At 48.8% G+C, this 13,725-nt stretch overlaps 5 protein-coding genes across 5 annotated transcripts; 2 read left to right on the top strand and 3 right to left on the bottom strand.

Moving 5' to 3' along the window:
- Nucleotides 1-80: 80 nt before the first annotated feature.
- Nucleotides 81-1,744, top strand: P175DRAFT_0466278 (cytochrome P450). Its single transcript, XM_040894902.1, has one exon. It carries the CDS (start codon nucleotides 122-124, stop codon nucleotides 1,676-1,678), a length of 1,557 nt encoding a protein of 518 aa, XP_040749329.1. The 5' UTR covers nucleotides 81-121; the 3' UTR covers nucleotides 1,679-1,744.
- A 340-nt stretch (nucleotides 1,745-2,084) lies between these two features.
- Nucleotides 2,085-3,453, bottom strand: P175DRAFT_0535681 (uncharacterized protein; the record flags this gene model as incomplete). The annotated part of the gene is made up of 6 exons (XM_040900245.1): nucleotides 2,085-2,251; nucleotides 2,292-2,551; nucleotides 2,621-2,838; nucleotides 2,940-3,068; nucleotides 3,126-3,165; nucleotides 3,230-3,453. The coding sequence occupies 6 exons, from the start codon at nucleotides 3,451-3,453 to the stop codon at nucleotides 2,085-2,087; spliced, it is 1,038 nt and encodes a 345-aa protein (XP_040749330.1).
- A 1,040-nt stretch (nucleotides 3,454-4,493) lies between these two features.
- On the top strand, nucleotides 4,494-9,148 carry P175DRAFT_0445436 (putative ABC transporter; the record flags this gene model as incomplete). Its single annotated transcript, XM_040894284.1, has 3 exons — nucleotides 4,494-4,802; nucleotides 4,879-8,055; nucleotides 8,117-9,148. 3 exons carry the CDS (start codon nucleotides 4,494-4,496, stop codon nucleotides 9,146-9,148), a joined length of 4,518 nt encoding a protein of 1,505 aa, XP_040749331.1.
- Nucleotides 9,149-9,403: 255 nt separating this feature from the next.
- On the bottom strand, nucleotides 9,404-10,861 carry P175DRAFT_0445473 (uncharacterized protein; the record flags this gene model as incomplete). The annotated part of the gene is made up of 2 exons (XM_040894285.1): nucleotides 9,404-10,546; nucleotides 10,610-10,861. 2 exons carry the CDS (start codon nucleotides 10,859-10,861, stop codon nucleotides 9,404-9,406), a joined length of 1,395 nt encoding a protein of 464 aa, XP_040749332.1.
- A 1,807-nt stretch (nucleotides 10,862-12,668) lies between these two features.
- Nucleotides 12,669-13,103, bottom strand: P175DRAFT_0504683 (uncharacterized protein). The gene has a single exon (XM_040897927.1). It carries the CDS (start codon nucleotides 12,881-12,883, stop codon nucleotides 12,707-12,709), a length of 177 nt encoding a protein of 58 aa, XP_040749333.1. The 5' UTR covers nucleotides 12,884-13,103; the 3' UTR covers nucleotides 12,669-12,706.
- Between the last annotated feature and the right edge of the window lie 622 nt (nucleotides 13,104-13,725).

Raw genomic sequence — 13,725 nt, forward strand, 5'->3', positions numbered from 1 at the left:
ACCACTGATCACATTAATGATCAACAATTCGTTAGCAGCCCCGTGCATTAGCGATGATGGTGTTTATTATGGCCTCTGCAGGCTGACCTCGGGTCTGAACAACCTCATCGCTCCTTCAACCATGACTCCCCTCATCGTTTATACGCTTTTGATGATCGTATCTTACCTGGTCTATCATCGTCTTCGCTCGCAATGGCATCTCCGACTGCCTTTCCCCCCAGGACCTCCTGCAGAACCCATTTTAGGGCATCTCCGTATTATTCCTCACAACCACCCGGAGTACCAGTATGCCAGATGGAGCCGCGAGTACAATTCGGATATCCTGTATTTCACTGTCCTTGGACGCCCGATGATCGTCATCAACAGTATAGAAGCTGCCCATGACCTTCTCGACAAGGAAAACTATGCGGACCGGCCACGCTTCGTCCTCTTTGAAGTCATGGGCTGGGGCATTACGCTGTCCTTCCTGCGATGGTCTTCACCACGCTTCAAGCTCCACCGCAGGCTCCTTCAACAGTCTTTCACCCCATCGTCGTGCAAACCTTATCGCCCGATCCAGCAGGAAGAAGCTCGTCGCGCCATTCGAGCGATCTTGAGGCAGCCGAATGACTGGGAGCTGCTTCTGCGTCAATTCTCCACGGCTGTCGTGCTCCGTATCGGGTTCGGCATCCCAATCCAGCAACACAGCGATCCTTACGTGCAGATGGCGATTGACGTTGAGGAAGCGACCGGAAAAGGCGGCGTTCCAGCATCATCCATTGTGGACTTCTTCCCTCTTTTCCGATTTCTCCCAACTTGGGTCGCCAAAGTTTCGACTCTCTTCGAGCCACTCGCGCACGCCCGTCGTACGAGACCATTCATACAACAACTTCATGACAAGCCATGGGAAGCCACGGAGCCATCCATCCGCGCCGGGACTGCCACGCAGCCGTCGTTTATGCTTACGCATTTTGGCCGATATCTTTCGAACGAAGCAAATGGGCGGAACAACGAGGCGACGATTGCCGACCTCAAAGGTGCAGCGGGTGCTGTTTCCATTGCAGGGGGGAACACCACATGGTCAACGATTATTGTTTGTATTTTGAATCTGATGCTGCACCCGGAGATCCAGCGACGCGCCCGGGAAGAGATTGATCTCGTCGTCGGCGTTGACGATGCAGGCGGCCCTGTTCGTTTGCCTACATTCGATGATCGCCCTCAGCTCAAGTTCCTCGAGTACATATTGCTCGAAACCACGCGCTGGGCCCCGTTATCCCCAGTGGGTGTTCCGCACGCTACTATGGCCGACGATACGTACAAGGGATATTACATCCCCAAGGGGGCCGTGGTGTATGCCAATGCGTGGGCCATGACGCACGATGGGCGGCACTATTCCACCCCAGATGAGTTTGATCCGGATCGTTATCTTCCTCTCTCGGAGGGAGGAAAGGGCGAGCCGCTGCCCGAGGGACCGTTTGGATTTGGACGTCGTATATGTCCCGGGCAGCATCTGGCGTTAGCAGGGGTTTATATCGCCATGGCAACTCTACTGGCCACGATGGAGTTGAAATGCCCGTTGGATGAGAAAGGCATGGAGCTTAAACCTGAAGTATCCTTTACGAATGGGCTGAGCGGCGTGCCTGACACATTCCAGTGTGTTATGAGGCCACGATCTGAAAGGATAACCAAGTTGCTCTAACTTGATAATGGGAATATGTCTGGATGATGGCAAGCAGTACGGAGATTTTTTTTTTTTTTTTTTTTTCTTGGTATAAAAGTACCTTGCAGGAGACTATCTCTTGTGATGAATCATACCGAAGAAACAGGATGGGTGATTGTGAAGCTATTCAACCACGACCTCCCTGTCAGATGAGTCCATGGTCGTTGTTAATATACCAATGAGCCATGCGCTCAGATAAATATACATTTCCGGAACTTGAGACGCGTACATGAAGTTAAAGCTATGTTCACCACAATACAATGAACTTTCGATAGAAATATCCAGTCCTCCTACTAGAGTATTCCGCTAGTATATCTCATTTTTATATACATCCCTTATTGAAGGTTAGTATAGGAATCATACATTCAGCACCATCCAGTGAAACTCACGCAATTGCGCCCCAGATACCCGGAATATACCTGGGAGCATCTTGGGACCGGAAGATCAAGCTGCCCGCGATACCGCCCACACCTCCAAAGCCAACTAGAATCGCACTTGCAAAGGCGCGAGTCCATTGTCCCCGGATGTTGTTGGCTTGGTATGCCATGGATGCTGGGATGTTCGCATTTGCTCCGGCCGTGGTGAGACATACACCAAAAGAATCGGACACCCGGGTTTTGGGCGAACCCCATCACCGGGAGACCAATGAGCGTGACAAGGCTATTGAACACAAGCACTGGGGCACGCATGCGGTACTTATCTCCAGCCCAAGATGTACTACCCATCAGAATACCGGCGAGGACATAAGGGGGCGCAATCAGACATTGGGATGCTCCCACGCCAAATCCCATGTTTTCGCGAAGGATGATAGGGAGGAAGTATGCAATCGAGTAGGTAACGGTGGTAAGGCAGCTGATTTGCATATTAGCTCGGGCTATACAAGCCCTGGGAAAAAAAAAAAAAAAAAACGCAAAAACCCACAAGAAAACCAGACCCAGTCCCCAGATCTTTAGATCTAGGGCCGGACGAAGAAATTTCTTCAGACTGAAAGGCTCTGGGTTAGCATCTGCGCGATCCCGGTTCAGACGACGAAGGACAAATGCGCATTCCTTCTCACTCAGAAACCCCCAGGTATTGTGGCCTTTATCCGGAAAGTCAACGGCAAAGATCATGCATAAAATGCCAATGACAAAGGTTAACTAACAGGGAGTCGGGTTAGAAGGTCACTTTAACCATGGTACCTAGGTAGGAATACTTACTACACCCTGCATGATGAAAATCCACTGCCATCCCCCCAGACCTTGAAGCCCTCCCCCCAAGTCATGACAATCGTGGAAATGAAGATCCGGGGCCCAATTCTTCGAATAAGCCCAGTCGAGACAGGCTGAAAGACGATATAGGTGACGAAGAAAACCAAGACCATAGTCGACTAGTTAGCAACAGGAGGGGTTAGTTTCTTGTAAGAAATCGGCCGTGGGCGACGGACATATCTGAAACCTATACCCAGCTCCAAATCTACCATCATTCTAGACAAGGTAGTCGTGAATATCTATGATTGGTATTGGTTATGGACAGTGAGCCTACACTTACCCGCTAATGGCTGCTATAGATACGTTGATTCGATCCATCAGACTGATACAATAAGCAGCACGACATATAAGAATCAGTCGACGGTCAACGCGATGGATGATTTTCCTCTGCTCTTCATAGGTGTACTCCTCATCGACATCGATGTCAACCATAGGCTTTGCGATTGTACCAGCCTCCACATTGTCGACTGTCTCGACGGACACCTTGTCTGTATCGTTCGCCATCTTCAACTGAATTGTGGGTTATGACGGGCCTGGTTTCAGAAATACCGTGCCGCATGAACAACAAAAAAGGGCAGAAAAAGTGTGTAACAGGAGCGTGTTTATGTGTCTGTCGCCATGGAATAGATTGATGGTCAAACTCCCTAAGCTGCATTAACAATCCATGTGTTTGCCTCCAGACAAATAAACTAGACGCATGTAGCGAGCCAATATACCGGACTTTCCCAGATATTGGCTCCGGCGACCGGAACGATTCCAATGCACTATTCTACGTATTAGCTTGGATAGTAAGTCATTTACAGCAAGCAAGCTGACGCCAAGTATTCTTGGACAGACAACCAATATGAAAATGAGGGAGTTGAGGTGACAGGGGGTAAAGAAGAACCGTATTCTGGAGATGCGTTAAAGACTATATAGTACTGGAGTAGCCTTATGTGTACGAGTAGCCGTGGCTAAGTTCAAAGGTCGAATTTTATGGACGACAGAATGATATCAAGTCCATCTGCCTCTCAACATTTCCACTACCAAGATACAGTACTATTATCATCTTGAAACCTATCGTCACTCTTGTTTAGAATGCTATCGATCTGGGTATCCTAATCTGATGGCATAGGCAGGAACTAGGGCTTGCCTTAGAAGTGCAGACACCAACATGATCTATCTCCCGGATTCGCTCAAGTCCTACGGCAATTATTCATAGATAGTCATATTAAGGATATTCCGACAGTTTCTATTCCAATCTCTGTAAGGGCTTGGGACTAGTGTGAGTCACTATAACATACTTTCTACAGTTACTCCTCTAGGAGTCACATACAGTTACCCGAACGGGTGCCCGAATCTGACGGTCAGCAAGAATGACTGACTGTTTTCGCCGGAACTGATTCAAGGGAGTCATCCCAAACCCTTGGAAAACCCCAGGGTTTTAGCTTCTTCTATTAAAGTTCTCTCCCGCCTAGCTCTCTGTCCCTACTGATGTCTTTATTGATTGTAATTCCCACCGCTAGGCAGTTCGATTGGAACCTGATAGCCCTGTGTTTTTCTCAATGTCCCTCCGCGACCTCTCCTATCCCTCTGTAGGCGCGTCCATAGCCGGTCTGACGGCCACGACGCTCGTGTCGATACCCCATGTCCGGCAACTGCTGCTGGCTTACAACCAAGTCGAGAAACGATACCAGGCACTCGATCCAAATATTGATACTGAGGTCATTGCTAAGGGGAAGCCGCCGCAATCAAAATGGCAGAGAGTCACTTTGGTCGCAGTGGTTGGCGTGGCCACAATTTCGGCGCTTTCATCCTGCATCTTGAACACGAATAAGGCGCCAATTCCAGAGTTTTTGCGTTTCGTAGCTTGGGTATTTACGGGACCACAAGGAATCCCCAAATACAGATCAGGGGCTGATGCTTTTACAGTTGTTGACCCTCGTCCAGGCTATCATCCTCATCAGCCGTCGACGATCCGAAGATAGATATACACTCGGTGTTTACAGCGCATTGGGAACGTTGGCTCTCAGTCTTTCAATTGCCTTGCCATACACAGTTGAGCTACATAACAGGCGCCGTGGGTTGACGCTTACTGCATCAGATGCCCGCAGCATTCTTGAACTCGTTGCTGCGCTCATTCTTCTTTTGGTCAACCTTTCCCTCCCCCGGGCAGGGGCTGGTTACCGCGATGGCCGAGTGATTGATGCACAAGATTCAGTTTCGTTTCTTAATAGATATACCTTTTCTTGGGCGTACAAAACACTTGCTCTCGCGGCAAAGAACGGACATCTGAATACCGACGATCTTCCTCTAGTAGGGGACGAAGTACGCGCCAGAACGCTCGCCGATGCCTTCCCCACGGCCAGTGCTACTTCAACAGGATGGAAAAAGTGGCTTAAGATCTACTGGAGGGACATTGCCCTCCAAGTGACTATTCAGTTGTTCACAAATGCCTTTCATTTTCTACCCCATTTCATGCTTCTCACCATCCTACGACTATTCGAAGAGCGTGATGCTGGCGCAAACAATCAGCTTCAGCTATGGCTTACGGCACTCAGTCTTGGGCTCTCCATGGTTTTGGTGTCATGGTTCATCTCGTTGAGAGACTTTGTCGCCGACCTGAAGATCTCCCTTCCTATTAATGAACAGCTATTCGCGGTCATATCTCGAAAGGCTATGGGCTTGAAAGACGTTGCTCTACCAGCTGCTGGCGATGATGAAGACGAAGACGATGATGATAGCGACGAGGAGGACGACTTTCCCTCTGGAACTAAGCACTCTATCCTTAATCTTCTCGGGGTCGATGTGGAAAAGATTTCGGATTTCGTCGCGTATAGCTATTTGCTGCTTGATTCTATCCTCGAACTTAGCATTACCGTTGTCTTTTTGACGTATTTGATGGGCTGGAGGTCCACGCTCGCTGGATGCGCCATTCCCTTCTTACTGACGCCTCTTTACTACTACTTAACCAAACGATACAGCAAGCGTGAACAAGGTCTAATGGAACGTCGGGATGAAAAGTCCTCTGCCTTAACAGAAATGGTACGCGGTATGCGACAGATCAAATTCAGTGCCCTCGAGCACGAGTGGTATAGCAAGATCATGAGGCTACGAGGCAAAGAACTGGATAAGCAGCGAGATGTTTTCCAACTGAATGTCTACTTGTCGGCTATCTGGACTTTTGGGCCGCTGTCCATGAGCTTCCTCTCAATCACTACCCATATTTATGTCAATGGGGCCATTTCAGCGTCGACAGCCTTTACAGCCATATCCCTATTCGAAAACTTGCAGAACATATTGAGCATCTTCCCCGAAGTTCTGACTGATCTTCTGGACGCTTCGGTTAGTATGAGGCGCATTGAGGACTTTCTTGCCTTTGACGAGTACGAGGACGGAAGGATACTGGGAGAGACTATTTCGTTGCAAAATGCCGCTATTACTTGGCCGTCAAGCACACGCGAGGAGTCAGAAACCCAGTTTCAATTAAAAGATCTCAATCTTGACCTTCCATCGGGAAAACTCACCATTATATCTGGCCGCAGCGGCGCCGGTAAAACACTGCTTCTTCGCTCCCTCATCGGCGAGGCGGAAGTCTTGAGTGGAAAAGTTGCTGTCCCAACCGCTGAATCTGCCTCGAGCTTGGAGGCCAACCCCCAGAACTGGATCGTTCATGGAGTCATTGCTTATGTTGCTCAAGATCCTTGGATTGAGAATGCGACCATTCGGGATGCTATCCTGTTTGGTCTTCCATTTAACCCTACCCGCTATGACCAGGTCGTTAAAGCCTGCGCACTCACCCCTGACCTCCAAACTTTCCCTGATGGAGATAAAACCGACATTGGTTCCAATGGGATCAATCTCAGCGGAGGGCAAAAGTGGCGACTGGCACTGGCACGGGCGCTGTACAGCCGGGCCAGTATCCTTGTTTTCGACGACATCTTCAGCGCTGTCGATTCCCATGTAGGTCGTCATCTTTACGAGAATGCTCTGACTGGGAGCTTGACAGAAGGTAGAACGAGGATCCTGGCAACCCATCATGTACGATTGTGCCTGCAGGCTGCATCATACCTGGTGAAACTAGAGAATGGAAACGTTTTGTATGCGGGTCATCCAGATGGCCGTCTCCCACATTCTTCCTCCGAGGGAACACTTGACGACGGAAACTCGGATACATCATCGCTGGATAGTCGACTAGAGTCACGACCACGCCTCGAGCGATCTAGTACTCATCAGTCCAAGTCTGACTCCAAAGCTAACACATTTTACGAAGAAGAGACGCGAGCGCGCGGTGTGGTTAAAGCGAAAGTTTACAAGTTCTACCTGAAATCCAGTGGGGGTTACTTTCACTGGGCTCTGATTATTATTTTCTTCATCCTGGCTCTGCTGCTTCATCTTGCAGCTCCCTACTGGGTTTCGATCTGGACAAGAGCGTACGATGACAAAAGCACGCCTTCAGCACTTGTTGACACCTCTGGGCATCAGGTTATCATCCTCCCACGTAGTAAAAGTGGGATCCAGCTTGACCGGCGCCTGGTATACTATGGGTCCATTTATTTAGGGATATCCTCCCTATCGTGGGTCCTGGACCTTCTCTGCACGCAGATTATTGTTAGCGGATCCATCCGAGCATCCCAAGTGGTGTTTGAACAATTCACCAAGACCATTCTCACGGTCCCTCTTCATTTCCTCGACACAACGCCCGTTGGCCAGATTCTGAACCGTTTTACTTCGGATTTCGGCGTCCTTGACTCTGACCTTGCACTAGATCTATCATACCTGCTGCATAGCTGTGTGATGATTCTTGGAGTCATCGTGGCAGCGCTTGTTACATCACCCGTCGTTGTAGGGCTCGGCGCATTGGCTCTCCTAGCTTCGTGGGCAGTCGGCTATTTCTACGTTACGGGAGCTCGAGAGGCAAAGAGATTAGAGAGTACTGCTAGGTCGCCCATTTTTGAGCTTGTTGGATCACTGCTTACCGGCCTCCCTACTATTCGAGCATTTGGGCGAGGGAAGGACTACATTGAGCGGATGTACGACTTGATCGATACGCACTGCCAGGCTCTTTGGCACAGACGGCTTTTTACTTGCTGGATGGCCTTTTGGCTGAGCATGGTTGCAGCTGTTGTAAGTTGCCATTTCCAAACCAGCTCCCCCAGTCTGAAGTCAGTCCTTACTAACCTGTTAGTTCGTCGCATCTGTGTCCATGATATTTGTGAGCATTCGTACCATAGACGCACCCCTTGCTGGATTCGCCCTTAGTTTTGCACTAGAGATGTCAGACCATATCTCGTGGTTATTGTCGCACTACGCTCAGGTTGAAATCGACTTCAACGCCGCCGAGCGCCTAGTCGAGTACACGCAGCTAGAACAGGAATCAAAATCGGGCATTGAAGTCCCAGCTTCCTGGCCGACCAAGGGCGAGATTCAGGTCACTGCGCTATATGTCGGCTATGCTCCCGATTTACCGCCTGTTTTGAACGGTCTCGATTTCTTCATCCGGCAAGGTGAACGCATAGGCATTGTGGGGAGAACCGGTGCTGGTAAATCCTCACTGGCTATGACGCTTCTGCGATGTCTAGAAGCCCGATCGGGGTCGATTCATATTGACGGAATCGACATTTCCCATGTGCGGCTGCACGATCTCCGTTCTAGGCTGGGCCTTATCTCACAAGACCCTGTTGTTTTCGCGGGCACGGTTCGGGAAGTTCTAGATCCGTTCAGCCAACACGATGATACAGAGCTGCACAATGCTTTGGAGAAGGTCTCCCTTCTTTCTTTTTCCGAAGACATGGCTGCCGGTGAACCAGGCAAACCAACCGCGACGAATGACGTGTTCTCTCTCTCTTTCTTGATCGCAGAAGGTGGGAAAAATCTCTCGCAGGGACAGAGACAGCTGCTCTGCCTAGCGCGTGCTCTTGTCTCCCGCCCTAAAATTTTGATTATGGATGAGGCCACGGCGTCAATCGATATGGAGTCTGATCTCCGCATCCAGCGGACGCTTCGACAGGAGATCCACGGTTGTACATTGCTCGTAATCGCTCATCGTCTCTCTACGATCGCTGACTTTGACCGGATCATCGTCATGGATGAAGGAAAGGTGGCGGAGATGGACAGTCCTGCTGCATTAATGCAGACTGAATATGGGATTTTCAGAGGATTGGTTGAACAGAGTGGAGAAAGAGAAGCTATCGAAAAGATGATATACGGGGATAGATAAAAGCCTGTGTGGTTATTCGACATTCATCCTAGACAGATTGTATATTGTGCCAGCGTGTTATGATACAAAACATATCTCTAATAAAGCCCAATGGAACATGATATCTGAGTACTATATATCAGAGAGCTTCTGCTGAAAGCTCACTTGGTGACATTATATTAGGCAAAACAGTAACCTATGACTAGAAATCCATGTCCATAGATCTATCTCAACTCTGATTCGCGTCAAACAACCGCCTCAAGTTTCCCCAATACATCAGTTAGACGAACCAGGCACTCCAGGCGCAAGATACGATGTGATATCGAACTGCCCATCCTTCTTGATCATGCAACAAATATGGGTCTGGATCCCATGGCACTCACTCAGGCTCCGCTCACCAGCTAGCCCCCTCAAAACTCGCATATAGTTTTGACAGAATGCACCACGCCCCTGAGATTCCATCCACCGGGTCAAGCCATTCGCAACGGTGAGATCATCCATCATATCCTTGCGAATAGGAGCGTAGAATTTGATATCCGGGAACTCTGCCCCAGGAGCTATATCAAAATAGTACTGGTAACCCACAACAAAATTCGGCCGCTCCGTGGCTAAGTCGATACTGGTAGATGCAGTGGCATCTGCACTGTACTCTGGCAGCTCAGGGCCCGGGATATCTGCGTTGTCGGGCAGATCTAGCGGCACAGGCATAATTGCTTTGACAAGCTCATGTAGGGTTCGTAACTTCTGTTCTATCTTGTCACTAGATACCCTACCCCCTAGCGTCATGATTTCCCGCATTGATGCAAAGCTTGTTCGAACTGTTGCAAAGTAAAGTTTCAGTCTTGAAGAAGGTGGTTCGACGTTGTCAACAGCCAGCATGAATGGCCTCAAGTAGCTTCCTTCTTTGCTGGTTCCCAGAAAATCATTCAAAATGTCAAGTGCACGGCTGGGACCAAGTTGACGGATTGCAGGCATATACTGCGCTAGACAGGCGAATCCTTGCTGTCCCAGCCTCCGGGGGCCCATGTATGTTTTCGTGGAGATAACATTCCTGCCTAATTCAAAACATACCAGCATCGTCGACCGTAAGGGCATTCCCGACCCATCTTCTGCCTCGCGCAAGTACTTAGCCTTATCATGGTCATAAAAGTTGGATAGGAAGTGACTTGTCCAGTCTTGATTTAGATCGGGGACTCTCCCCTCTAGACCTTGCAGTAACTCTATTGCGGGGGTTTGGTTCAGAGGGTCCGCGACTGTACCACTAAACTCGTTGATGGCCTCAATGGTGAAGCGGATCTCGGGGTCTTTACTAGGTGTGTCCCACTTCCAGGAATACTCTAGAGGTACTCCGTCCGAGGATACGAGAGATTTCCATTTGAAGCTGCCATCGAGCTCGGGTTTGGGGCCCATATAAGGCACCTAGAGGTGATTAAGTTAGGCTTGTAAGAAGCGTACGATCCTTACTAAAAAGTCAATACTTACTACTCGGTGATAGTGGAAGAGCACAATTTCAAGCTGCTTATGTACTGGATATCCCGCTTCTTCCAGCATCGTTGACAATTGCGGACCAGTGAGTCTCCACCAGTGTTCGTGACTTGGTCCAAGAGATGTCTCCCATCGTGACACTATCTCCCACGCCTTTGGGCCATTTTCTGGCTCAGACGAGTAACTGAAATGTTGAGGGGAGTCTTTATCGGAATGTTTATTCGTGCCATGCTCTAGGGAGGATTTCATGTCTCCATCAATATCGCCTTTCAAAAGTCTCTTGACATGGCCGTTGACCTCGCCGCTAACGTGGCCATGTAGCTGCCCGCTTAATTCAATATCGGGGCCACTATTGGTATCCGAGTTCATGTTTCCGTTTAGATGATGCTTCATGGATTTGCCTTGGGGGAGGTGGTTCATGCATCCAGTGGGGTATCTCGACAAATTTCCTGTCTGAAGCATCATGTCTATCAGAAAGGTGCAGTAATATAAGTGGGTTCAAACCTACCGGGGCGGGTAGAGAAACATAGGATGAATTAGGCGCAGATGATTCCGAAGTCTCCATAGTAAATATATATTTCTTTCCCTCTTAGCTTTCCTTGCCATATAGGGGCTATCTCTTTAACCAAATAGAAGAACAAATTCGATCCGTGGACAGGACTTGGAGCTCAGGTACACTTCTGCTCTTCCCGAGTGAGTCCTGAAAAGTCCGCCGTGATTCGGCCACCGGTTCTGCTGCATGATATAGTAATTTTAGACTATTCGAAACAAGGCAGGAAGTGTTTATGAATCCCCAGTTGTTTCCAAGAGAGCTCGGAGACCGAGGGCCTTAATTGTTGTCTCTTGCTTGCCAAAAGAAACCACAAAGCTCCCCAAGCGAAAGGATCGGTTGTTTTCTCCATAGGAAACCTGCATCCATTGGAGAGATAATGGGGTCGTGACCCGGCGATTTCAAGATTGGGACCTTATGCGCATGCCGATTCTTCAATGTGTCTACATTTTATGGTTCCCATCGCATAAATCCTGTCCGCTGGTAGGATATGCACAGGGATCGCAGGGTGCAGGCTGCAGCACAAAGCTCACCAATCAATAGCTGACCGTAGTCAATGATTTGCCTCCCTATTGGCCACATTGTACTGCTGGCGAACATAGCTGGTGGCTTTGCTCTTCTCAAGGCGTGTTTGTTCGCAGGCGCCAGTATAAGTTTCGTGACTTGTCACCCGGACTGCATGGTCTCCCTCGCACAGGGTTCTGCTAGTTAGCAATAAGTCTCCTATTTTATTGGAATTACAACCAGCACCTCACTCCCGAGCCACCAGAGCAGAACTATCCGTGTCTTTTGGGGGGGTGGCAACTGATCATTTCTTCCAGGATCCATATTCCGTAGACATGACTATAATGTTTACACCCAAAGCTAGGGAGCCATTCATATGATCTTAAAAACCATGGAAAACCCTTGGGGTACGACCAATATAGAGTTCATACCATTGCCCTTACTGGTACCTTAAAAACCATTAGGATATCAAACTGTGTGTGTATGCGTGGAAAGGGATACCATCTGGACCCTTCCCCTAGTTACGCTATTAGCTTGAATCATCAATATTGCTGCACATGTACAGGGAACGGTATTCCGGAAAAGAAACATAATCACTATGGAAATAGTATACCTAACCCTCGCCCTGATATCTAGAACTTTGGATATCTTCTTTCCTAGGCAGTCCCCTATTCCACTTATACATTTAGAACTAGCGCCGCGCTGTAAAGTGTATCTAAGCTACAGAAAGAAGATGGCCAATAATAAGTATAGGATTGAGCAGTACTGGGAGAGTAGTGTCTTGATATTGAAGATAAAAATTTTCTCATCATGATCAAATCAAGAGCTTTTATCACCAAAGTTCCCTTGTCTCGGGGAATGCGGGCATGCAGTTCGGATACGGGCAGAGAGCAAGCCGGGATCACTTTACCACAGCTTCAGAAAAGACTACCCCTGTCTTCAAGATAAGAGGTATCGTCATAATTAGGCTGATTATAGGGTCTGGTAGGATTCTGCGCCCTGTAATGAGTAAATTTTGTGGCCATTGAGGGGCATAATCCCTACGGGATATCTGAAGCGACCTGCACGAGAATTCTTTCTATTGATGGAGATATCGCCTCTAGTAAGTCCGAAAATTCTGGAGAAGATGCTATGACGGTCATTGATTCTGTGAATTTTATGGCATAGGAAGACTTACGTCTCGTATCAGCCTGTCCGTGGAGGAAGTTAGGGGCCATAATTTTCCCAGATCTTCGGAAACCCAGGGGCCAGTTGTCGTTAGCAACGGAACCCCTGAATATCTTCCATCAGATGCTGAAAACGGTGCTATTTCCTCCGCCACGAACTGGCTCTTCTTGACAGGGAAAGAAAGGCGAAAATCACCCAGGCCCCCCGCGTTATTCGCAGGCTCTTCCGGTGTATCTGGCATGGTATCGTCGGCCTAAATGCCATTCATACCTATGCCCTGTTTCTGCCGAATTTATGCCAGCTTTTAGCTACTCCGTTGCTGCCTCTGGGGCTACTACCCGGATCTCGTCTTGGCCGGGAGCTATACGTCTCGTGCTACATTCATACGGAGACACCCGGAACAGATTACAGCAGGCATCAAATAGAATCAAAGGGACTCGGATAAATCGTGATATTTCCTCAGGTATAATCCGGGCATGAGCCCGGGATATCGAAGCTCAAACACGCATGGGTGATTTCGGGACAAGAATTTTACGATGATAATCATAGCATGAGAGAACACAGAGGAGCATGATATTGGCTACCCTTTTATGTGCCAGATAAACCCTACAATTAAGGGAGTTATATACGGAATAGGCCTACCATAAATCAAGATAGCCAATACTACCGCGTATGAAGAAGTGATGCTAGAAGTTCCACAATCGTGTAACATGTTTCACGGCCTGGCATAATCACGAAGGAACTGAAATGAGCAGCCCTTTGGCAGTTTGGCTTCGAGTTAGCTTCACCTCCAAGCCTAGAAAGGCCTTCACAACAGCCAATCATGCCTCGACGGGGGTAAGGGATCCGTATCTGTGATCGCTGCAGGTGGTTCCCTAGCTCTTTCAGCCGA

This window comes from Aspergillus ochraceoroseus (genome assembly GCF_002846915.1).
Source record: "Aspergillus ochraceoroseus IBT 24754 chromosome Unknown P175scaffold_9, whole genome shotgun sequence".
Classification (NCBI taxonomy): Eukaryota; Fungi; Ascomycota; class Eurotiomycetes; order Eurotiales; family Aspergillaceae; genus Aspergillus; species Aspergillus ochraceoroseus.